General features: G+C 49.8%; 1 protein-coding gene across 1 annotated transcript in view; it reads right to left on the reverse strand.

Moving 5' to 3' along the window:
- RFX4 (regulatory factor X4) overlaps positions 1-20,685 on the reverse strand; it is a 133,706-nt gene extending 113,021 nt beyond the window's left edge. The window contains exon 1 of the mRNA XM_090272568.1: positions 20,367-20,685. Coding sequence (XP_090128694.1) covers positions 20,367-20,409 — 43 coding nt within the window. The 5' untranslated portion in view covers positions 20,410-20,685. The remainder of the gene's footprint in view (positions 1-20,366) is intronic.
- Between the last annotated feature and the right edge of the window lie 5,802 nt (positions 20,686-26,487).

Consider the following 26,487-nt stretch of genomic DNA (forward strand, 5'->3'; position numbering starts at 1 on the left):
TATCTCTATTTATAGAGGTGAAAACTGAGGCTGGAAGCAAAAGTTCAAACAAAAGGCAGACTGGGATCAGTGCTGTACAATAATACAGGCACTGCATTCTGAGAGGTAGGAGGACAGCTCAGTTCACACGTGGAAGACTCTCTGCTCCCAGGTGCCTCATTCCTGACCCATAAAAATCATCTGACCTTTTCACAAGGACCAAGCTTGCTCTAAGTGCCCGACAGGATCTACTGATGGCTGCAGGTGTGGGCTCCTGGGCTGCAAGGCATCCTGTCACCTCTCTCCTCTGGGGTCGCAGGCAGGAAGTGGGATGCCGACAATGCCGTGTGGATTTTCACTTTGCAAGGAGCTTCACCCACGCTCCTCAGAGGCAGATCTTCATGTCTCACCACTTTGGATCAAAGGCTTGGAACCCCTGACTTGAAGTGACTTTCTCAAGTTCATGTAATGAGGTTGAACAGAGCTATAAATGGGTATCAGGTTTTGTAGGAGGCTTGGTTCCCTTTGCAGCAGCACAAAACCACCAGGAAGCAGCTGCATCAGGGACATGGCAAGTCCAAGGTAATCCAAGGCTCAGAGCAGGGCTTCATGAACATGGTTATCCAAAGGCAGGTAATCCTTGAAGTTCACAGAGCCCGGTGCCCCACGGAACCTGATCTGAGCGTCACAGCCCAGCTCAGGAGATAGAAACTCATCCCACTTTACAGGTAAGGAAACGGCAGTTCAGAGTATGCCTCGGGCTTCTTGGCAGTGACTTAGCAAAGATCACACAGAGGATTAAAGTCAGAATTCAAACCCAGATCTTCAGTCTCCGAAGCCTATGCTGCTGCCTCTTGCTGCGTCATATAGGGTACAGACCAACTGTGCCTTATATGAGGGCACAGTTTATCCATCCAGCCATCCAGCCATCTTGCAAATAATTATCAAGTACCTTCAATGTGAAGTTTCAACAGAAGAGACGGACAAATACTATTTAACTGGAAGCCAATATATTATACCAAGGTATCTCTGGTGGACTGGGGTCTCAGGACCTGAAAATATCTTGTATGTTTATGTTTTATTTATTTTTTTATTTTTTAAGTATATTTTATTAATTACACTGTTACAGTAGTCTCATTCCCCCCCCCCTCGGCTCCCCATGCTTTATTTTTGTTATTTACTCTCCCCACCTTAAAAATGTAGGTTCTAAGAACCGGATCTTGTTCAATGCTTAGCTCCCTAAGAACTGGGAACGGTGACAGGCACAGAGATGGGGTGATGGTGTCATGAAGTAAAGGAGGGTGAAGAGACAGAGAATGATGGACAGGGGATCTGCCCCCAGTGGGGACTGCAAAGGCCCCGAGGAGGGATCTGCGTGACTGTCTAAGGAGTGGCAAGAAGGCGCCGTGGCTGATGTGGAGTGGCCGGGGTGGGGACAGTACAAATGAAAGAGAAGACAGAGGCAGCCTGGGGAGACGGTGGGCTCCGGAGTTAGAACATTTGGGTTCCACATCCCAGCCCTGCCACTTACTAGCTATGTAACATTGGGACGGTTCTTGAACCTTCCTGAAGCTCTATCTCCTGGGTTCTTCAAAGATTAACTAAAGTAATACAGGCAAGACACGCTTAGCACGCACGGCTCTGTGGGCTGCGTCAAGGGGAGCTAAGTGTGGTCCAGCCCTGGGGCTCACAGCTGGGAGACAGGCACACACAGCAATGGCCATGTCTAGTGGTTACTGGGCCTCCTCCCAGCACCAGCCACCCAGTTTCAGAGCCTCATCTCCCTTCCTCCCAGCAACAGAGACTTAAACAACTCGGGTCTGTGGTGAGGAGACAGACTCAGGGAGCAGAGATCAGGTCCCCCAGCTAGCCGGTGGCCCGGCTGGGTCTGGTCTGCCTGCCTCCAAAGCTGGTTTGCGCTCACCGCTCACCCTGCACACGGCCTTGGAAGCCAGCAGGTAACCGGGAGCACTTTGTCATTAGAATCAGGTGCAGCCAGGTCACTGAGAAGGGAGGGGGCGAGCAGGGGCCTTCCAGCCTGGCCTGGCTGCTTCACACCAAGATGGCACTTCCACTGGTCCAGACCAAGGAGGGAAGGAGGGCATTCTGGACGATGGTGGCGCTGGCACGGACAGAGGCACAAAGTGGGTTCTAGGAAAGGTGACGAGTTCCCGGGGAGACAGGTGGGACGGTCGTTGGGGACAGACTGGAAAGGCCTCGCCCACCAGGCCAAGAGCCTGCGGGCAGCTGGGAAGCAGCCATGATTTCTAGCGATGTTTAAGCCGCAGGGGAGCAGCCGACTAGCTTTGTTTCTGAGGAACAAGAGGAGAACAGGGAGTTCTCGACTTATGCAACATCTGCAGAAAACGCTGCCTGACTTAGACAGTGTCACCGGGTTTTAATAGAAGGCGTTATTCATACTTGTTCTATCAACAGTCTTTCAGGGCGCTGGGCTGGGGACTATTTTAGGAATTCGCAGCTTATGAAATGCTACAAAGAAGAGGTGGCGTGCGGCACTCACAGCTATCGAGGGAGGACCGGGCCCCAGGTCGCTCTGGGGGTGCCACAGCACTCCCCAACCTCCCCTCCCCCAGCCTCACCCCCACCGGGGCCCTGGTCATTACCAGTGGCGCCACCGCAGTGTGGCCTGTGGCTGTCTTCCCCCACGCAGGGGTGTGCTTTCCTCCTGTCCATCCCCCCCACCGTGCTGAGGCACAGCACACAGGACCAGGTGGGGGGTCTGGGCCCAGGGGATGGGCAGCTATGGCCTCACAGGGAGAGAACACAGGTCAGTGGGTTGCCATGGTGACACCATAGGCCCTGCCCCAGGGGCCTCTGGGTTCCAGGAAGGGCCTCCCTTCCTGCCTCCCAGGGGCAGCCCCACCCTGGCCCTGCTTTTAGTCTTCCCCTCGCCCACCAGACATCGATTGAGTGCCTGGGCTCTGGCTGTTGGCCGGGCTCTGAGGATCTAGTGGTGAACATGGCAGACATGGTCCGCACTCTCAGGGAGCTTACATTCTGTGCTGGAGACGGGCACAAACAAATAAATACAGTGGCTTCAGAGCACAACCACCGCTAGGAAGAAAATGAAGCCATGGCATGGGGCAGGCAGAGATGGGGATGGTGTATTAAGTGACACGGACATGATGTCAGAGCAGGTACAAAGGCCTGAGGTGGGAATGGGCTGGGAGCGTGGGAGGAAGAGCCAGGAATGAGGGTGGTGAAGGAGGGGTGGGGGGAAGGGGGGAGCAGGAGAAAATGAAGCCAAGAAGTTAGGAAGCACCCAGAGTCTGCAGGGACTTTGAAAGAACTTCACATTTATTCCAGGTGTCCTAAGAAGCTACCGAAGGGTTTTAAACAGGTCGTAACCCCACCGGCTCAGGAAGGCTAGGCTCCCAGGGGGTCTACATTCATTCATCTCACTAGTGGTTTATCACCTATTTATGGAGTGCCATGTGCCAGGCACTGGGCTAACATACACGGCAGGGATGCAAGCAGTGAACAGGACGGGCAGTGTCTGTCTCCGTGGAAGATTAGGCTTTAGTGCAGGAGTCAGCTATTAAATAATCACACACACAGAGGTGTAATTAACAGGAGAGCCACGGGAGAGAAGGAAAGGGAGGTGTGGCCTGATCTGTGAGAGTCAGGGAAGCTTCTCAGAGGAAATAGCATTAAAGGGACAGTTAAAGAATGGGAAGGCGGTATGTTACCACCCCATGTAAAGAGGGAGGGAGGAGTGGTCCTGGCGGAAGGGCCAGCATGTGCAAAGGCCCTGAAGCTGGCAGAGCAATGATGTGTCTGGACACTGACAAGCATCCGGAGTGTGAATGCACACTTTCCTTCAGGCAGTAATTCAGCATGGCGCACTGAGACTTTCCTGTCTGACGGGCACTCTGTATGACGTTCTGGGGTGGGCACACGCCAGAGCCCTGGGCTCCAGCAGGGAGTCAGGACTTTATTCAGTAGGAAGCTGGGAACCTCTGAAAGGTTTTGACCAGTGTGGCGTAAGCACACGAGTTCAGCTCCAGCTGGTGCTGCTTAAAACAACCTTAGAGGGAAGAGAAAGGGAAGCAGACCGTGTCACTTACTATCCAAACCTGGAACTTTCTGAGACTGAAAATGGCCATTGGTAATAATTTTGCTAGGACCATGTGTAAACGAGGACTGTCCCAGGCAAACCCAGGACCTAATGGGGCCACTTGATAGGGAGCCACTGCAAGAGCCTAATTAAGTCTTCGTGGCTTGAACTAGGACTGATACAGTGAGATCAGAGGAGAACGCTGCTCTTCCTAACTATTTAATATATTTACTCTTGTAGCCAGTCCATGTGACCAGTATCTCCACGTCCCCATGTCTCCTCCTCATCTGCTGGAGTCTCATTCACAGCATGATGCAGGTGGGTCCGAGGTGACAGTGATGACATCTCCTAGAATGTGGCTTCCCAATGCAAGCACCATCATCATCATCATCACCATAGCTCATTTGTTGAGCATCAGCTTTGTGCTCCAATGATAGGTATTGACGTGGATTGTCTCATTTAATCACAGCAATGTTGGAAGTGAGCAACATTGTTATCCCACTTACACAGATGTGTGGCCGGGACAAAGAGTGTGGATGGCTCGGTGCACAGTTAACCGCACGTGCCAGGCCTCAGGGTCCCCTTCGTCCCTGTAATGGATTGGCATTCCTTTCATATAGCAGCAAGGTGCTTAACTGCTCCTCCCTGCACTAAAACATCAGCCGATTTATTATCTGCTTCAACACCCTATGGCCTCGGCCTGGGCCTCTGCAAAGATCGGGACTAGGATGACTTCCTCGTTCAACTCATCACTTTGCCTTCAGTAACGCGATTCCCAGACCCCAGCCCCACGTGCCCTCCTCCCAGTTCTTGCTAAAAGCGTCCTCATCAGTTTGCCTCCTTTGACTTTTCTCCTTCTTTTCCTTAAAGAATCTGAGCAGTGATTTCATCTGTTTCCCAATTCTACTACAGTCCTTAAAAAAACACTTCCCAAACGCCCATTTTATGGGTGCCCCCTCCTCCACCTCAGTCCAATAAGAATGTCTGCGTCCAGAAACTAGCCAAGTGTTGCCACCTGAACCAATCTCACTCTTGACCACAGGGAGGAAACCCCTCCCACTGGTTCGGGGGAGTCCAATACAGAGAAGACTTGATTTCTAAGCCTTGCTGCCTCAGCAGTTCTATGAACTTAACAAAGCATTTAACCTTACTGAGCCTCTGTTTCCCTGTCTGTTATAGTGACAATAACTACCATTTTCTGAACCTCCATTTTGTACCACACACTGTACTAAACTGTTTTCATACCTCTTTTTGTAATTTCTGCCTATGTAGGTATTATTAGCCCATTTTATAGATGGGGAAAGCAAGGCCCAGAGAAGAAGAAAGGCTTGAATGAGAAAAGATGAGACCCCTGCCCTCTTCTTGACTAACTGTACTCAGCCCCCTAACCAATCCATGTGGCCAGGGTGCCCACGTCTCTTTCGCCTCAGTTGGAGTCTCAATCATGGCCTAATGCAGGTGAATCAGAGGTGACACTAATGACATCTCCTAGAATGTGGCCTCCCAGTGCAAGCACCACCATCTTCATCAGCAGCATCATAACAGCAAAGACTTGGCCGAGATCACACAGCAGTAAGCAGCTGAGACAGGATTTCAATCTGATTCTAACCTGTTAACCATTCCAAATACTATGATACCCATAATTATATACGCCTTAAAGTCTCACTGTGCATACCACGCTGTATCTAACATAACACCAAACACACAATAGGTGCTGAGTAATGTTACTGCCCTTTCTCACTTAAGGAAGAAAAACTCAATATATAAAACTCTAAAGTGGCAAAGAGATTAATTAAGGCATCGTTATTTGCAGTATACAAGAGTGAGCAAAGGGAACCCCAAGGGTACACCAATGCCATGAGCTTACCAACAGTCCCTGCAGAACAGAGGAAATTAATTTTAAGGTATTCGGTGCCATCTCCTGTCGCAGGTAAATTCAATGTAAAAGCAGGTCTCTGCTCTGAAAATATGCCTGGGAACACCAGATTAATGCACATAACTGCATAACCAGGTTGTAAAATTTTCATTTCCCTTGACTTTTGAGGGGAGCATACCTACTACTTCCTAATGTCAGCGGACTCTGTTTCTCTATAATTACAATATTATTAAAACACATAAAGACCTGGAAAAGGTTACTGGGGCCAAGGCTACCCACTATGCACAGCATTTGATACCTTGCAATTCTTGACATCATTTCTTTCATAAGTGGGTTTTTTTTCTACCTCTTCCCCAGACAGACTTCAAACTAGCCTAAACTTTAGAGATAAATCACCTAAATATCCTTCTTTTTTTCTTTCTTATGTTAATCTATCATAGAAATTATATTTTAAAATGTTAAAAAGAAAAACATTCACCCACAAGCCCACCCTCCTAACATGTGAACTATTTGTGCATGTATGTGAACTGTAACCCCAGGGAACATGCAATTTCTATTGCTTTTCTTCTTAACATTCTATCATGTAGGTATTTCCCATGTTGCTAGTCTTCATGTTTATCATTGTTTAATAGATGCCCAGTGATCCACTGAGCTAAGCTGCTAATTTTTATAACATTTCATTTAACAACTCGGTGCCTATCAGTTTTTTTCTCTTTTGAAGCATTTCCTGAGAATATCTAGGAGAGGGGAAAGAAGCACGAGGGTCTAGCAACCAACTGCACATCAATGGCCTGAAGTCCAGCCTTGGTACTTACTAGTTGAACGACTTCAGGCAAAGTTTCTAAACCTCAGGGTCCCTTTGTGTAAAACACGGATGGTAATAGTCCGCCTGCCTCATCCTAGTGGTGCGAGATTTCTGAGAACAAATGCATGAGAAGCACTTAGCACAGTGCCTGGCACAGAGCAAGGTCTAGACACATGGAACCACTGATTCGCAGGCGCCTGTTTATGACAGAGGCCCTTTGTTTTCATGATGGTGCAGCGGTCAAGACCATGAACTTTGGAGTTCAACTGGCAGGTTGAAGTCTGACTTCCTTACTGTATGACCTTGAGCGAGTAACTCGACCTCCATGAGCCTCAGTTTTTTTCATCTGCAAAACAGGGATGGGAACGCAGCTCCTTAAGGAGTTTGTATGAGAATTAAGTGAATAAGACACAGAGCATGCCTATATGATGAGCACTATAATTCTTAACTATTATAATTTTCATATCACCCCCACCCCAAAGCAGCCCACTTTAGCCCCTTCCCTGTTATTGCTCTTTCTGTTTGATTCTTGGATCCCTTGGTGCTGTGAAAAGAACATGGCCCTGGAAGCCCAGAGCAACGAATTCTAATCCTTTCCTTGAGAGTGACAAAGTCTGCTCTGTGACCCTCGACAAACTTACTTAAGCTTGTGTGCCTCAATTTCCTTCCTATGCAGTATTTTAAAAAAATCTACATCATGTGTTATTACGAGGATTAGGAGAAATAAAATGAGCTCCTGGAGAGCTGGCTGTACCTTACTCACCCACTGCTCCCTGTGCGTGGATGGTGCTGGGCACAGCAGAGCTGACCAACGAGGAGCGAAGGGAAGGATGGAGAAAAGGGAGAGAAAGGCATGAATGGATGAAGCACCAACATGGTACTTGGCGCTTAGTAGAGTCTCAAAAGCGTGTCAGTTCATCTGCAGTCAATTATGAAGCACTTGTTTGCATGGAACCTTGAGCTAGGCTTCCTCCAAAGCCATCTGAGCTGTAGCATCCTTCATGATATGAAGGGTGGAGGGATGGGTATCACGTCAATATTTACAGAGCACTGACTTGTGCAAGACACGCTAGTGAACGCTCCGCACGGTGCGCAGACAGTAAAGACACGGGTGGAAATTTGGCGAATCGAAGGAAGACACGCCAAGTAAATCTGTAAAATAAGGATGGACAGTGTGCGCCCCTTAGATGGATGCCCATGTGTGCCCCGTGCGGCAGCGCGGGGACAGTCAGAGCTGTACGCGGAAGGAAAGCCACCAGCCCCGCTCCTCCACTGCATGTTTCCAGCTGGCGTGGGGACAGCCTGGCTGAAAGAAAGCACCATCAGCACTGGTGCCATAACCTACTCACTTGTCATACAAAACAATGCACGCGACTCAATTCCCGTGAGTACCATTTTCACTAAGGATCAAGTGGGAATGATCTGTGCATGAGGTTGTGTATTGAAAAGACTAAGCACGATATTGTTGACCATATGTCTCTGCTGTACTGTAATTAAAAACAAAACTTTAAAGAGACTGAGCACAGCGGCGGTGTTGTATAAATTTCGTTCTCTTCTTCTATGCGGTCCTTGGGGACGCGGAGAAGGCGGGGCTTGGAAGCCACTAGGGGAAAACAAGGACAGGCTAGCGGCACTCACAGCACTTCCTATTTATTGAGCCTTTACGAAATGCCAAGGCTCCGTGCTGATCCCTTTACACAAATTACTTCATTCCATGCTCACAATACCCTAGAAGGCAGGCACTATGCGTGGCCCCACTTTACTGACAAGCAAACTTAGGCTCCGAGAGGTTACCTACTTTGCTGAGTCCATACACCTAGCCCACGGCAAAGCCAGTGCTGTTAATGATTCTATCAATGCCGGCAAACGCTCTGCCATTAATGTTTGTATCAGTGATTGATTGCAAACTAACGCGCCAGGTAAACGGAAGATACTGTTATTTTAACACCAAGGTTTTTATGCTGAACCTGTTATAAGGAGGATCATGTCTGTAAGTAAATAGGTATAAAGCCGTTGATGATGTGTGTAAGAGGTCAGATTTGCCCAAGGAGCTGGCAGGCAGGGGAAAACTACCCAGCGGTGGCGTCAGGGTGAACTCGGACGCTCTGGGACTGGTCTGAGATGAAAGGCACATGTTGCACGAAGGCGCCCCCGCAGGAAGCAGTGCCCGTGGGCGTCCTCAGTCAGCAGCCTGCTGCCAAAGTCATGTCGGGGTACCCGTGGCTGCCAGACGCCCACTGACTCCCGCGACAGTGTGCTGCAAAGATCTGCAGTGTGAGTTGGTGTCTCCCACCAGGATCAGGGATTCGGGGATGACTTAACCTCCTGAACTTTATCAGTAGAGGGGGTGAGCTAGAAAGGACAGCTCCATGGTCTTCTTTCTAGTTCCAGGTTTTTGGAGGCAAGGAGGCAGCCTGGCTTCGAAATCTGTGTTCAAATCCTGGTTTGACACCAGCCATTTGGCCTGGGCATGTTAACTAGGCTCTCTGAATCTCAGCTCCCTTGTCTGTGAAGTGGGGATAATAATGCCCCACATGGGATGAAATGAGGTAAAACAGGCATTAGTGTTTAGCCCAGTGTCTGGAAAAGATGATAAATTTCATTACTCCGCCACCCAATTTTAAAAGGGAGTCCCTTTGATTTTTTTAAAAAGTAATAATTTTGAAAATAACTCATTAAGTCAGCCTGCCATCAATTATCAAAATGATTTCAATGTTGTTTTCTCCTTTAGGCCTATCCTCCCTGGGTCTCTTCCTTCCTTCCATCTCAAAAATGATCTATTTATAGAACAGACTGATGATTGTCAGATGGAGGGGCATTGGGAGGCTGGGTGAAACATGTAAAGGGATTAAGAAGTAAAGATTGGAAGTTACAAAATGATCATGGGGATGTGAAGCACAGCATGGGGAATAGTCGATAATATTGCAATAACTGTGTCTGGTGCCAGGTGGGTACTGGAAATATCAGGGGATCACTGTGTGAAGTATACGGCTGTCTGAACACTATGTTGTGCACCTGAAACTAATATGAAATAACACTGAATGTCTACTGTAATTTTAAAATTAATTAAATAGGAACTATCTACAATCATACTGTGTTGGTGTTGTCATTTCCTTTTCTTTTAAAAAATACCTGTCACTACCAAGAAAAACTTTGAACAAAATGCAGGATCCACAAGAAATCCTTTTTGTAGGTTCCACATTCCTTGGACCCCCCTGGGCCCATCTGTCCTTCATGCTTTCTGAGCTGTACTGGGGCTCGCCCAGCCTGTGTGCCAGTCCCACGCCTCCTACGTGCTCGTCCAGGCCCGGGAGGGCCACTGTTTGCTCCCCAGGCTCCCTCCGCTGCGCCCTGGGAGGTGGCCGGGACAGTGCGCCCTGCGGCCTGGGCACCCGGAGGAAACCCCAACAAGGCAAAGAAGTAATCCATTCTTCTAATCACACCAAAGTTTTCAAACTTGAAAATGGAGTCTTGATGAGAAGAAAAGCTGTGTTTCTTCCTAAAAGCCTGGCATTTCTGAAAAGGTCCCCTACCCAAATGCAGCAACCTCACAACCTCTGCCCACTGAATTGAAAATAAAAGTCCGTGCAGACCAAAGGCCCTCTCACAACAACGGCTCCGCGCTTTAGAAATCTCCTCTCCAAGGCTTGGAAGTTGTAATGTTGTAACTGAGGGCCTCCAGCACTCCCGAGCCTTTCTTCGTTGTAAGCTCCCAGGGCTTTCTCAGCCAGCGTTCCTTACTTTGTAAGATGTCAAATAATGCTTTATGGAGAAACCATGTTTGCTTTTGAAAAGGAGTCATCAAGGAAAAGAAATAAAAATCTTAGAAACAGAAATTTCAGCCTGTTTAGTAGTCATATAAGGAAGATACAAAATCCGCTGATTTTCTTCTTGGTGCGGCGAAAAACTTAGAGAGGCTCCCTAGTTTTCCCCCAACTCAAGATGTATTACCAGCAATAGAACGGACATTACTCACACAAAGAAAAAAACATGGCAAAATGTTGAAAGTAATCACTCAATTCCCTCGGAAATAGCTTTGCGTTTGTGTCATGGTTCTGATTCTGAAAGTATAAAATCCTGATGATTTCAATAGGAACTTGACCCACTCGTGAGTGTTTAGCATTGGTACACAAATTATAAATACGTTACAGGTATAAACACCCTAACTTAGAGAAATCATTCAGAAAAAAATTATGTGAAACTCAATCACTTATGCTCACTTTTAAAAATTATAAATTCTGGAATTGCAACCTTCAAAGGAATACTTCCTTCTTCAAAAGTCTAATATGAGCTTGCAATGATTCCGTGGCACTCACAAGAGTCAAAACAAACACACTGACATAATTTTCTTCACGAAATGCATTTGTGCCTCAAAAATGAGATGCTGGAGGTGTAATTAGCAATCACCAATCACTCTTTAGGTTATTCAAATGCCAGTTCAAAATCTAGTTCTAGAGCAGTTCATTTAGGTTCAGGGAATCAGTGCTTATGAAGTGCCAATTCTCCATTCCGATTAAATAAAAACCTGCTGAATCCAGCAATCTCACTTAGGTCACGTCAAAATAACTCTGACCTTTAGCACAACTGGGTAGTCAGAAAACACCCAGGACACAAAGCGCTAACTAACCTTCACTGGGTTGCAACCTTTTCAAAGGCTTTATTATCCCTTTAAATTCAAACAAAACAACCCCAGCAATATAAATGCAGCATGTCCAAGTTCACCTGTCAACTAACAATTATTGATTGCTCATAGGCAGATTATGCTTTTAAGTTTTATTGAAGATCAACCAACCACAAAAACAGAAACTATATACATACTTAAAGTAACTTTGCTCTGTGGATCAGATCTGACACACGGAAACCACAGGCACGGGTCAATCCAGTCCTAGTTGCCTAAATGCAGACCATATTGAATGAAAAACATAATGAGTGGATTTAATTCTTTTCTGCTTTTTATGATCTCTCTCTCTCTCTCTCTCTCTCTCTCTCTCTCTCTCAAAGGAAGCTGTTAACATTTACAAAACTCAAAAACCACATGTAGGTAAAAACCTAATTAGAAAGACAGAAACAGAACAAATAGACATTTGCTCCTTACATTAAAAAAATATGCAAGAAATACAAAAGAACTAAACATTTTCTCTGCGTCCTGCTAGGAGTTTCAGAGAATGGTCCATGTGAAACCGAGTTTTCCACTTCTTGAAAATCAAGTGTAAAAAGGTTCAGTCTTTAACACAGAGACGCTTACAAGTACTTCGTGGAGGAGGGGGCAGGAGAATGTGGGCCATCACATCCAGGACTGAAAGGGCCTCAGGAGTTGTGGAGGGGCCCCATCAGAGGTGTGCAACATATGTCTCCCCTGAGTGATTTATGGAACTCTCTTTCAGGATTCAAACTCCAGTCAACAGGTGCTGCCTCTACAAAGGCACGTTTTCCACTTCCTTTAACACATTGGAAACACAGGGATGAAATCATGGCAAACAGGAGCACATCAAATGCCTTCCTCGTGGGAAAGGTGGGGAAATGAAATTAACCCCTCAGTTTAAACCCTTTAGAAAAGAATGATTTGTCTTGGAACTAGAACTGGGGCTATGTCTACACAGCACAGAAAACATTGAGATGTTCGGAAACAGTCTAATTCTTTTTTCAGAATTCTTATCCCCTTTTCCCAACTAGACATCTAGGGTTGGGTATAGAAACACCAGGTTATTACTAGTAGTAATAATAAAAATCTGATATTTACTGAGCAATTTCTAGGAGCCAGGCTCAATTTAACATAATCTCATTATAATCTCTAAACCAACCTAAGAAAGTAAGAAGTGGACGTTTTCACAAAGAAGGAACCTGAGGCTGAGAGAAGTTAGGTCATTTGCCCTAGGACACGCAGCTAGAAAGTGAGTTGGGATTTAAAGCTTGGTCTGTTTCATGGCAAAGCTCATGTTCTTTTCCTTAAATCACACCACATTCACCTGAAGTCATGACATGTACCTGTGAATGACTTCCAGCGGCAATAGATTGTTTGTTAAATTACCTAAAGGCAACTTATATTATCACATTACATAACAGCTTTTGTTTTGACTGAAGAATATCTGTACGTGAGCAAGAATGAAGCCTTGGCATCCTCAGCGACAAAGCAAATGTTAACTATGGTTCAAATAAATCACATGTTAACTGAATTTCAAATGAATCCCAAACAAGACTACAGCACACTTCATGTCTGTAGTAGAGATACGAATGCTTTGCGTCTCTATCTTTGCCAACAATAATTTAAAATGGTCTCCACAGTTAAAAGGACTGTTCTAACACTTTCATATTGGGAGAAAATAGCAAGTCCTTTGCTTTTGCCAAAATGCTGTATGCTTTATTGGGCATCCCTTCCACCATCTTCTCTGTCACTAAAACAGAAAAGAGAACAGTATACAGCGTTGCGATGAAGCGTATAGGTCACACATACATTAGGCCATTGGCCCCTTTCAGGGACCTCACCTTCATCTTCCTCAGTCTCCCACTATATAAAATGGAGTAGATAACAATAGTACCCATAACACATATTTTAAAATATAACTAATAATGCATTTAAAGCACTGAGCCCATGCCTCATACACGGAAGGCATGTAATAGACATTAACTTGAAAAATACGAAGAAAAGCTCAGTTTATTACTTGCATTCTGCCTCAGGAAAATCAGGCACACACCATTAAGACTGATCTTGCTTCCCATGCAATCAAGGCATGTTTTTACCGGCCCAACTGCTGGAGCCGATACTCACTGGACACCTGACTCGCTTTCCTTTCTGTCTTTAGCCTATTTAAACCACGAATAACAACAGTTCCTTCTTTAGAGGGTTGGGGTGTGCATTACATAAATAATGTATTTATTCAACATATGAAAATACTTATTAGCAAAGTGAAGACACAGCGTAAATGTTGCATAAAGACATACAAGTATGGTATCTATTACCACTTTCACATTTCATGCTCGACAACCCTATTAGATGACCGTATCAGTTTCATAAGAAAAGTGAGGCTCAGTGACTATTAAGCTTCCAGAGCAAAGGCACACAGCTTCATGTGGCAGAGAAAGGCACCCTGTGAAATGCAGGAAACTCCCATCACCGTGCTCTATCTTCATTACTCCAGAGAGTGGTTCTTTTCTTCATGTGCTCATCACTCACTGGAATTACCTATTTTTTAAATGTTTTCTTGTTTGTCTGTCTAGAATTTATGCTCCGGAGGAACAGAGATGGCATTGTTGTGAAGTTCAGGATCAAGCAGAGTGCCGGGCACATAGGAGACACTGTTTCCACGAATGAATGAAGGAATGAATGAAGCAAGCTAAAGTTTGCCCAAACTCTATACTCGGCCACTGGTGTGCACTGCCTCCCATTACTGCCATCATTTAAAATCCTCTTCAAATGCAGAATCACATGATTCCTTTGAAGAGGTTTTCTCTGGAGCCCAAAGACGATAGCATTCTGGGATTCTACACACTTGTGCACACGTTCCTTTTCTCTCCAAGTGGGAATCAGGTCCACCTCCAGGTCACAGCCATAACCCAGCCTGCCCAGCTGGCACTCCAGCAGTGGCCAGATGAAGTGGGCTGGGTGAGGCAAGGGAACCGGCTTCCCTAGTCTGGTCTCCAATCTAGCTCTGCCACATACAAGTTACGACCCCAGGAAAGGTCCAGACCCTGTTTCATTCTAGAAAGGGACAATGCAGAATTGTGGTAAAGCTTAAATGGCCAAAGTGTGGAAAAGTGCCTGATCCGGGGCCGACACATGGTGGGTACTCGACAGAGAGAGAACCCTTTCTTCCTTTCTTCTAGGCTCCAAGAGGACTATTTTTATGTCCTTTGAAGTACTCATCACTCTCAACATGTCCACATTCTAAAGTCCTTGACAGCAGGAACTGTGGCCTCATTCATCCCCTGGTTCTGTCACCCAACAGGTGCTCAGTGAGCAAGGCTGAATAAAACCTCTGAGAAATTCACCCAAATGATTTTTTTTAACTTTTACCTGGCGTTCCCAAATAATCTGTCTTTGGGTTCATTCTTGGTTCCCTAAACCTTAATAAAATTGCAAAGACATAGAACATAGAGCGAAAGGAGTAAGAACAACACCAGACACCTCTCCCACATTTTCCATCCCACAGAGCCTTGGGGCCCTGCAGGGACAGAGGAAGAGTGTCCCCAGGGACCTGTAGAACATGTGGGATAGGCTCCCAGGGCCCTATGCAAGCGGAGACCTGCCATCTGGCCTCCCAACTTGGGATGCCACCATTTTACACCTTCTCAGCCCTTTGGCAAGGACACCATGGCAAATAAAAACAGAACCTGGCTCAGAGTCACAATCTTACAATGTTGGAATTGGAAGAGAAACTTGTGCTTGATGCCGGTCATAACAATGCCTCTCTGGTGGAGCACTCGTGAGGCTCAGTGATGACCATTTACTACTTTATAAACAAAGTACAGGGCACAGTTCACACATATGCCAGACGACATACGTGGGCATAGGTAATTCAGTGGTTGAAGTCCAGATAGGCCATAACAATCACTATCACTACATTCAATCCATTCACTTGCAGCCCAGGGGAGAAGGAAAAGGGATCCTCCACTCACATTATCACCGGGAGGGGTGGCTAAGTGTGACAACAGCCTCTCCTCTTTCTAAAAGCTTGAGCAAGGGGAGACAGAGTCTGCTTATTTTTTGATGGCATCATTTCATCACATTGACCAGTATTTATTCCTCTCCACACGTGTGCATGTCTGTGACGCTGGTTTCATCTTCCACAGGCATTTCCAAGCTTCCTAGATTGACACCGGATGCAGCCCCATCAAATCTAGTGTCTTCTAATAAGTCCTTTTGGGATGCAAGGAGCTGGCCAAAAGACTTAAGGAATGTGCCCCAGGTATCCTTGAGGAAGGAAATAACAGGCCTTTTAAAATGGTTATCCAAGGTTCTTGATTCTTAAAATTCTATATGACTTAAACGACTTTAAAAAACATTTTAGTTTATTATTAGTTTGGGGAGAGATTCACTAATTGTGGAGTGGATCACAGTTCAGATAGTGGCAACCAGCTCACATATGCTTCCTGGGTTTAACTTGTCAGAGAATCCCAGACTGTGAGCTGTTTTACCTTTCATTTTACAGGCAAGGAAAATCAATCTTGGAAAGGCTAGATGTGCCTGAAGGAACATTACAAATGATTGAGTTGGAGTTATAACTCAGTTATCCCCACTGTACAAAGGAGAAAGAAAAAAAAAAAAAAAGTGAGACAGGCTCTCCTTCCCACCAGCCCGGTTCCAAGCTTTTCCTGCCTTATCCTATCTATCCTCACGCTCTCAGATCCGGTGGAGGAGGGGGAGAGGGAAGTTCACCCTGGGTGATCCACGGATGGTGGCGAACCAAAGCCAGACCCTTTCCCGTTGGTGAGCCTGTGTTTCGTTGGGGAAGCGGGCGCGCTGCCCAGCTGGCCCCTAACTTCGAGAAGAGGAGGGAGGCTGGATGAGAACCCAGAGAAAAGTGGTGGAAGGGAGGACACGCAGGGGGTTGAGAAAAGGTGTGTAGCTGCAGGAGAGAAATTAGAGACCTCAGCGCCTCTGGGAAGCGGGACGGTCTGGCTCTCACAGAGCGGCAGGGAGGCCCCTGCGAACTTCTCTCTCCTCCTCGCTCTCGGCCCTTTGTTGTCGGCCTATGCCTCTGGCTCCTGCTCATGCCTTCGGGTCCCCCACCCCCTCCCTTAAGTCACCCCAACTGCACTCATAATATTTTGCTTTGCGCGGGGTCTGTTTTCCGCCACCAACTTCCAACAGTCTCCATGGTGACGCTCTGGGGAGGGGGCGGACGCTGCTATGGAAATCCCAGGGACTAGTCGCTGGGCGGCCCCTGCAAACTCTGGGTCTCCCGCTCCCCGGGTCCCGCAGGCCGGGTAGGGAAAAGCAGCCGAGCAGAGCCGGGTGCAGGGATCCCCGGCCCGGCCTGCGCCCTGTGTCCACGCTGGCGAAGGCTGGAGCCACTGGGCCTGGGGACCCCGGGACCAAGAGACTCTCACTTGACCCTGCAGTTGGTGGCGAGGGTAGGGCCGCGCATTTCCCTCTCACTGGCCACACACAAGCACGCTCACACACAGACGCACACACGTGTGAAGCGAGAGAGTCTAAATCGGGCGCACAAGCAAAGCTCAGACCCCCGGCCCATTGATCCGGAGTCCACAGACCTGGTCACCGGCACAGAGAAGAGTGCTCCCGGCCTAAGGCCGAGCCTGGGAGGCAATGCAGGAGGCCCGGGCCGGGTTTCCACCCGGGCTCTTACTGCCCCGTGGGCCTCAAGCCCAGGCTACTGACTGTCCTCACCTGGGGGCCCACGAAGCCGGGTCGGGCCTTGTGCTGGGCCGGCACCTGTGAACCAGCGTGCCTTCCCGCCGTTGCGGCCCGGGGGCCTCAAATCCAGCTCCAGTTGTACTTTAGAAGCCCCAGCTCTAGATTCTAGAGATGGGATCAGAAAGTGGGCAGAGGCAGAAGATCACAGTTCAGGCTCAGCAATGCCCCTCTCTTAACGCGCCATCCCGTTTAAGAAGAAACAACCCTTCTGTTGCGCAAGGCGACCAACCTGGCCCCGGCCCAATTCGCACAAGTTCTGCATGGCTTAAAATTCGACTTGCTTTTCCCTGTCGTTCTCGAATTTTCTGATACCTTCAGTAACTGAGTAACGCTCTCCTGGGCAGGACAGCCCGGCTTGGACCCCACAGGTCAGAAACACCTAGGCACCGGGAACGGCCCGCATGGGTGGGGTGGGCCCCGCGGGACTGTGTGCTCGTGTTTGCGCAGCGTGGGCCAGGTGAAACGCGCGCCCATCCTGGCTGCAAAGGGCGCACGGGCCGGCGGCGCATGGACGGCCCCACGCGCACGCCTGTGGCCTGCGCCGCAGCCAGTCTCCCGGGAGAGGGGCTCTGCTTTGTCGCGCTCTTTGGTGAGGGAGCCGAAGGCCCGGGAGGCGCGCGCCGGCTCCCCAGCCTCCCCCCGACGGGGCCATTGTCTTAGCCCCACACTTGTTGAGTATTTTGGAAAAACTCGAGGAATATATTACCGGCTCGGTGCGCAGAACAAAGGGGCGCGTTTCCTCAGGTCACGCTGAAGTGGCCCCAAGGCAGGCCACTAGAGCCCTGGCCCCTGCAAAACTGTTCTCCGGGGCCCCAGGCACTTTGCGGGGATTTTCCTTTTAAGAGGAGGGGACGCAGGCCCGGCTCGCCGACCTCTCTGATCCTGGACGTTCCCAACTTTGCCCCAGCACTTGCTGCGAAACGGTTATTAGAACCCTTACGGAGTGAAATAATGATATTCGTGGTTCTGGTCGGGAGCGATCTGCTGTAAAAGGAACAAAATCAACCTGCTCCAGGGAGGGCCAGTATCGGCAAGCCGAGGGGAACAAGGACCTTTACATAACAAGGGAAACTCACAAGAAAAACTAATTGGATTAAGTTCTCTGGAAGTGAGGTGAGGGAAGGCTCTGGGACCTGACCCCACCAAGCCGCATTTCCCTTGTCGTCGGTTTTGGAAGCCTGAGTGAAATTGCCACTTGGTGCGTCTCCTATCATTTTTTCACGCTTCTGTTCACCAAAACTTTTGGTTTGGAGTTTGGGAGGGCTATCTAGAGGTCTGAGTTGTTCTCAAGGGAGAGGAGAGTGGACGGAGAAAAGATTTCGGTTTCTCTATTTGAGCTGTTTGCAATTGAGGTAAAAGTGACCAGGTGCCCTCACGACCTGATATGAGATGCGTGGAAGACAAATCAGAATGTTTCTACAGCCCCAAGAACTCACGGAAACGCTCCAGTCGTGTGGAAGGGGTGTCTAACCCCCCAGGTCGGCCGTGCCAAGTGTGGGGTGTGGGGAGACCCCAAGTCCCTGCCTAGGCCCCTTGCAAATACTTGGTCGCAAACAATGCAGTCATGGGTTTAATTTTGTTCAAGGATCTTCGCCTCTAAAGTTGGGGTGCTCAGGAGTTGTGCAGTGGAGAAAGCACTTGACGTGGAAATGTGGAGGGAGGGGTTCCTTCCCCTAAGTGCCTTCTTTACTGCCAACGGAGAGAACCCTAGCAGGGCCCACCTCGCACCCACAGCGGGTGCGCGCAGCAGGAGACGCCTGTAGTAAGGTGGACTGCGGAGCTCAGCCTGTCCCCAATCCCAGGGAGTCCACACACACTCAGGGGAGCGCAATGGAAGGGGAACTTTGCTGTTGGGATCAGCAATACACATCTACCCTGGAAAACCGAAGATGCCCCTGGCCTAAAGGGGTGGGTGTCCAGGCCACCAGGGCTTGGGCAGAAGCCTGGGGGTGGGGGTGGGGGGCTGGAAATTTGTCTACAGGGACCAAAGAAAGACCATCTGGGTTGATACCCGGATGACCCATGCCACTTCCCCGCACCCATTTCCAGCTGCTTTGGGGTGGAGGTGGGAAAACTTCTGTGTGGTGTTTATTTGCTTGGGAAAGGGTCCCGTGTGTGATAAGGGGTGGCAGAGGCTGAAAGGCACTTGTTGCTCCGCGCATCCTCCCAAGCAAGCCTGGCGTTAAAGCTGCTACGTCGGCCCGGGCTGCGCTCACCGCCCTGTTTCTGCCGCATCCCTAACCCCAACTCCTCCAGAAACCGGGACGCTGCTGCCGAGCCCGACTAGGAGCAGACTGTCTGGGAGCCTGCGGCTGGCCGGAGAAAGAGGTAAACTTCTTTCACCTTGCAGGGACATAGGGAGCGTAACTCAGACCTAGAAGTTTGGCATCTCTTCAAAAAGGCGCTAGAAATGGGAGGTGGTGCAGGCTGGAGAAGAACGGAGGCGCCGGGCTTTTTCGTTGTAAGAGATTCCTTGGCTTCCTTCCTCAGTTTTTACAGATCGCCACGATCCCAAAACTAACAGCCACTGCCAACAGCCGCCAAAGTGCCGCACTGTTTGCAGACCCTGCGGCCAGGCCTCGCTGGCTGCGCTGTGTCCTGCCCTCCCTCCAGCGGTCACAACCCCGGAGCCGAGCGCGTCGTTGGGTGCCCCTTCCCCGCACGGAGGCTACAACCAGCCTCGGACAGCTTGGGGCTCCCACCTCCCAACTGGGCGCGGATTCCTCAGGACCACCGGCTTCGCCGTTGCCACTCCCTCCAGCAGCAGGTCTCCACCAGCCCGAGCCTCGGTCGCCACCTCCCAGGCGCTATGAGAAGTCGTCGCCCTACTCCGCCTCTGGGGCGTTCCTCCCTGCTTCCAGGCCCTTGCCACCAGCCCCAGAGCGCACCGCTATTCAGGGGCCCCCACCTGGGGGAGGAACCGCGCCCCGGAGGGGCGGTTGGCTCGCAAAGTTTCTGCAAGTGGCACCTCGAGCTCGCCGCGAGCCAGGGAATCTTTACGTAACTTTATGCCCAGGACCAGCGAAAGCGCGCTCCTCAGCGCGCGCGCGTGCACACACACACTTCCACGCATCCACTTGCATACATCGCACATCGCGCGGGACTGAAAACTTCTGCACGCTTCCCGTTATCTCCTGGGGTTTCACTGTCAAGTTGACCTTTCTGAACTTTCTCCAACTCTTTCTGAAGTTGCCCCTCTCCCTTTTCCTTCCCTCCAAATGTCTCCCCCCCAACCCCCACCAACAGGACTAACCTGTGGAATCCATGTCGGGTTCCTCCAGTAACCCACAATGCATGCTCTTCCCATGGACAGCACAGGCGCCCCCCAAAAGTCCTGATGTTTGGGGATCCCCTGTGCTAGAGCCGCCCAGGGAGGAACGGAGCGAGGAGGGGAGAAGGAGCGAGAGACGCAGAGGGTGCAAGGGCAGAAGAATAAAGGAGGAAAGGAAAAGAGAGAGAGAAGAAAGAAAAGAGAAAGAAGAGAGGAGAGGGAGAACGAGGATAGAGCTCGGAGAAAGGGGAGAGGGAAAGCCAGCAAGCGAGGAGACACTCAGTAATCCAGCCGGGCAAAGCCAAACCCGTCAAAATGTTTGCGGATGTTTCATGGGAAAAAGCATCATTTTATAGGAGCCCCGATGGGAGCAATGTCATTGATAGGCCAGCCGGCCTGATGAATGGCCGCTCGTCAGATGGGGCCGTGGCGAGGCGCACTGTGAAGCCCATTGTGGGCCTGTTTTGAATAAGAAAAGCCGCCTCCGAAAAGGGGGGCTCAGAGCGACGCAATCCCAGCCCTCCGACTTCCCCCTTCTATTATAGCATTAGCAACGTTTTTCTTATTTAAAGTTCCAGAGGCCTTCTCCAGCCTTCGCCCGGCACTCATTATAGGCGAAATCAAAATTGGCTTAGATGTGGCCCCCTCGCCCCTCCCCTCCCCTCCTCTCCCCTCCCGGACCAGGCCAGGCGAGGCGCAGGCATGGGGGGTGGCGGCAGGGGACTCCGGGGAGCCTGGGGAGTCGCCTACAAGGCCACGAGTGGGCCCCATTCCTTCCCTCTCCTCTTGTGCCCCCCCCCCAAGTTTGGTTCGGAATCGGATTTGAGCGGGGGGCCTTGGAATGCGTAAGTAGGACTTGACCCCTTCCACGCGGATTCGCAGACGCGCGTGGAGTAGAGAACGCTGACGGGGAACAGGGGGCGAGGAACTGCAGTTCTAAGACCCCACCCCCAGACTCGGCATTGAGAAGGCTGCTTGGCCGGGAGGGTGTCAGGGGCTGCCTCCTCTCCTCCAGAACTTTCTGTCTTCCTCTGGGTCTGTCTTCTTCACTCTGTCCCGCTCTCGTCTCAGTGTCCCTCTCCTCCTTTTGAGGCTGCCTTTCCGTCCAGCCCCTGCCCCCACGTCTCTTTGTCTCTCCCTGGGGCTCTGTCCCTCTCTGTCTCTATCCCCCTTGGTCACTCTGACACCCCTCCTCCCCGCCTCTTCCCGTAACTCTGTCTGTCAGTCTGTCTGTGTCTCAGTCCCTCCTTCCAGCTTCCCGCCCTCAGCCCCCAGCCCCCACCGCCAGCCGCAAAGTTTGCGAGAAGCCCCGGCGTCCAAGTGGGGACGCGCTTTTCCCAGGGAACCCCTCCTCGGCTGAGTGTAAAGTGCAGAAAAGAGGGGGTGAGGGCCTGGGGGCTGGAAGTGGAAGTGGGGGGGGGCAGGCAGCGCCTTTGCGGGCCCCTATAAAGTGGCCGTTCCCGGCTGGCGCACTGTGATTAGAATATGAATGGGGCTCCGCGGGCGGAAGAGAAAGGCGGATTACCCCGGGTGCTTTGACCATGGACAGAGGCAGCGAGGGCCGGCCACGGAAGGGGCGGGGCGGCCGGCGGGGTCCCTAACTCCCTGGCAAGGGGGGTCTCTAACCCGGACCTCACGCTGGGCGCGGCTTCCTGCAGTCCCGCGCAAAGCACCCCCCCTCCCCAGTGCGCCTTCCCCAAGCAGGGCTAAGTGGGACAATGTTGCGGGGGGGGTGGGGGGGTGGCGAGGGGCCAGCACGTGCCGAGCTAAGGGCACCGTCCGGGAGGGAGGAGGCGTGCGGACTGCGGGCTGGACAGAGCGCCGGCTGCGCGTGATCCAGAGCGCTGGGTTCGAGTCCTGACCGACTCTGTCGAGTCCTTCACCTTTCTGCGCCTCGGCCTTCTCATCTGTAAAATGGCAGACTTGGCAAAGATGTCCCCTCACAAAGTTTGGGGGAAGATCAAACGAGGCAGCGGATGTCAAAGGAGCTCAGCACTTGCTGTTCCTCTGCTTGCAACTCTTTACCATCTGCGGCCCCAGCACGCCCCGCGGGCCCGCTCCTTCCCACCGCCCGGGCTTCCGCCAAGCGTCGCCTCCGAGGGTCCATGCCTGACCTCTCTGTCTGAGGGTCTCCTCTTGCTCCGGCCGCTGCCCCGTGCTCGGATCGTACCAGGCACCTTCTTTTCTGGCTGCGGTGGTTGGTGAAGAGAAGCTGGTCGAAGAAACTCGCTGGCACCCGACAGCACCGATCGCGGTGGCGCGTCGGACCGCAAGGACCACAGTGTTTGGAGTCACAAGACCTGAGTGGCTCGCGGCCTCAGTTTCTCTTTCAGTGACAGAGGGCGAACGAAGAGCCTCCTTTGCTGGCTGCAGAGGCCGACCCAGAGCTAGACGAGGAGCCGGGACTTGACCCGATGCATTCGGAGGCAGCTGGGAACCAGTCCTCAGTCTAGAAAGCTGCCACCACCCTCAGCGCGTAGGTCCCGGGAAGAATCCTTGAGAGATGCTGCCCCCACCCCGTAGGCTCCCGGGGGGGGGGGCAGTGACGCTATTATTATGGCTGTTATTCACGAAAAACTGAGGTGGGTGGGCCAGGCTCACGGGGTGGGGGGCGGTGGGATGAGGGGAGATGAGGAAAAAGGGGGCCGCGCAGGGTGGAGTGCGTGCCCTGCACAGCTCAGGGTGAAGGCGAGGCCGGGGCAGCCGGTCCCGGCCCTGTGCTGTCTGATCTGGGAGTTCACTAGTTCTCAGACCCCACTGTGCCTCAGCCCCTGGAGCTTAAAGACACGACAAATAAGCACTCACTCACTCACTCATTCATTCATTCATTCCTTAGCAAATTTTTCTTGCACACCTACTATGTGCCCAGCACTATTCTAGGAGCTGGGGATACAGGGATGAACAAAATAGACTAAAATAAAAAATAAATAAAATCCTCTGCCTTCCTGGAGCTTCAATTGGAGCGAAGGGAGATAGATAATATATAAAATACATAATCGTATTAGATAGCTTGTCCAGTAATGAGTGTTATGCAGGGGATGGGGCGAGGGAGGGCTGGTCTCTGTAAGAAGGTAACATTTGAGCTTTAAAATAGTGTGATCCAGGGCCTGCTGACAAGGGTGTGCTCACTTGTGAACATTCATTGACGTGTACATTATGATTTTATGCATTTTTCTAAATGTATTTCAAATTTTAATAAAGTTTCGATTTCATGCTAACTTTACAATAGTAATAGCTACAATTTACCCTTTAAGTATCAACTACCTGTGCTTCCACTGTGATAGGCATTTCCACATATTATCTCATTTAGTCCAAATAATACAACTAACATAGAACTGTTATTGTTGGCCCCATTTTCAGAGAGGAGGACAACTGAGGTTCAGAGTGGATCTTGCCCTTGGATAAAATAATGAACAATTATTTTGTCATTCCTGTGGGAACAAAGATGGGGGGGAGACACTCCTCAAGTAAGTGATGAGTAAGCCAGGCAAGGGGGTGGAGGGTGTTAGAGACAGAGCTCAGGGCAGAGAGGAGAGAGCCTGTGGTGTGCTCAGGTGCTGGAGCTTGGGGCAGCTGTACCAGGAAGGGGAGGAACAAGTAAGGGGGGATTTCTTTGGGAGGCACACAAGGATCAGATCTGGAGGGCCATGCTAAGAATTTAATCCTGGAGGGTTTTTGAGCATACAGGACTCGATCTGTGTTTTGGAGATGTCAGTGTGGTTATAGTGCAATCTCAGGATGGGGGGTTGGTTACTAAAAGTCAAAGTCATGGGGAGGGGGAGAGTGAGAGAGAACTACTATGGTCTGAAATACAGACATGGTCCTGGGGGTGTCAGGATATACCGAGGAGGCCGCATCCACCAGCCTTGGTGTTGATTGGATGTGGCCAATGAGGGGCAAGGAGGGGTGATGTCAGTCAAGGTGTCTGATCTCAGCTATCGATACCATCCACAGAGATCATTCCAACTGGGGAGTGGGGGCGGCAGGAGGAGGGAAGACTTGGCAGCAAGGGACAGGTAACTTGAAGTGCTCATAAAACTTCCCAGGAGCCCAGTAATGACAACGGGCATAGCCCCACGAAAGCGTGGAGCTGGCACGGGTCATGCAGACCTGGCTGGCTGCTGAGGGCCTTGGAAGGGATGCATGAGCAGCACAGAGGCGCAGCTGCAGGATGGGCCCCTCTCAGATCACCTGGGTCACCTGGCACGCGCTGCCCCCACTGCTGTACTCCGCACAGCGCCCTGTACTGCTAACACCCACTTTATTGTAATCATTTACTTGTCTGATGCTTTCTTTTCTCTACGGAACTGATCACCATCTAAAGCTGTTTTTGTTCTCTTGCTCACTGTATGCGCCTCCAGAACACAAGCCTCGGGAGGGCCGGTACCTTGTCCTTCCTGCTCGCTGCTGTTGCGGGACAGCATTTACTGGCCACTATGAATGGCCCCTTCACTGGCCTGACTGATAGCAGATGACACAGACCCACGGGCCCCACAGGATGACGGATTTCCTTGTGCAGTGAGGCCACTGGACATGAGTTTTACACCTTGCATAATACTGAAAGGTTCTTAGCTATTCTAAGTAAAAATCAGAGTCCCGTTCAACTGATTCTAAAAACGAAATTGAGAGGTCAGTATCTCCTCTTTAAAAATCTCCAAAAACCGTGTCATGCAGTGTAGACACACGGTGCAGATGTAGGAAAGTGTACGAAGAATTCACAGGGATGTAAAGTGCAGCAGAGGGAATAGAGTCAGTAAGATTGTACGGTGTCGGGTGGGTACTAGACTCACTGGCGTGGTCACTGTGTAAGTTATATAAATGTCTAATCGCTATGTTGTACACTCAAAACTAATGGCATATTGTGTGTCAACTGTAATTGAAAAAAAGTATTTTTTAAATCCCCAGCACATGTGCACATTTCTATTTTAGACTTGCATTATGTGTGGGTCTAAGCCTGGATCACCTTCAGTAGAGAAGCTTCCTACTCTCTCCTTCCTTCCTCTCTCCTTTCCTTTTTCCTTTCCTCTCCTCTCCTCTCCTCTCCTCTTCTTTTCCTTTGTTCCCTTCCCTTCCCTTCCCTTCCTGCTAATATGTGAACAGCCAGCCATGTACCAGGCTCTGCTCTAGGCAGAGGTTCAGAGGTGAACAGGATAGACAAGCTTCCTCCCCTCCCCTCCACCTCTTGGAGTTTATATTCTGTTGGGAGGGCCAGCAATAAACAAGAAAACAAAAGATAAACAATATTCCTGCCTTCATAGATCTTACATTAAAGACAGGAGCCCCAACCTTATGTTGGTTAATGATTCATTTGCTAATTAGTTAAGTGATTCCTTCAGCAAACTTTGCCTGAGCACCTTCTACATACCTCTGTGAGGCGTGCGGACAAACAGTCCCATAAGACTGTGTTTACCTTAAGTTGTCTTGGTTTAGTGAAGGAGAGTCAAGAACTACTGAACAGCTGGATAAGTATTCTTCCAGGGATGCAGTGCAACAGGAGGGGTGACCCCCAGCTCACTCTGGAGCCGCCTGAGGGCTTTTACTGATTTCTACCCACAACTCATTTGTAGTCAGAAAAATGCAAAAATATATATGCAGTGATTTAAAAAGGATAGCAGTTTCATTTACTGCCTTCTAACTCATAGAATACTGGACCGTTCCTTATATGTTGGTGTGTAGCAGAATCAGCTGGAGAATTTGTCAACAGTACACACTGGTGAGCTCTGTCCTCAGGGATTCTGATTCAGAAGGTCTGCAGTGGACCCAGCAAAATGTACTTTTAAAAAAGTTTTATTAGAAAAATTTCAAAGAAAGGTAAAAGAAGAGGGAGTAGTGCAATGCACAACTACATAATGATGCAGTAACTTCAATTACTATCAACATGTGGCCAATGTTGTTCTATCTATAATTCCACTCTATTACCTGTACCCCCACCTTGTACAGGTTAATGTCAGTGCAAATTCCAGACATCATATAGTGTCATCCATAAATACTCTTAGTATGTGTCTCTAAAATAAAAGGTTTTAAAAAATTATAACCATGTTACCACTATTATACCTAAAACATTCCACAACCATCAAAATTTTACTGTTCAGCCCTGGCCTTG

This window comes from Furipterus horrens, unplaced genomic scaffold (assembly GCF_987537825.1).
Source record: "Furipterus horrens unplaced genomic scaffold, mFurHor1.1.pri manual_scaffold_4, whole genome shotgun sequence".
NCBI lineage: Eukaryota > Metazoa > Chordata > Mammalia > Chiroptera > Furipteridae > Furipterus > Furipterus horrens.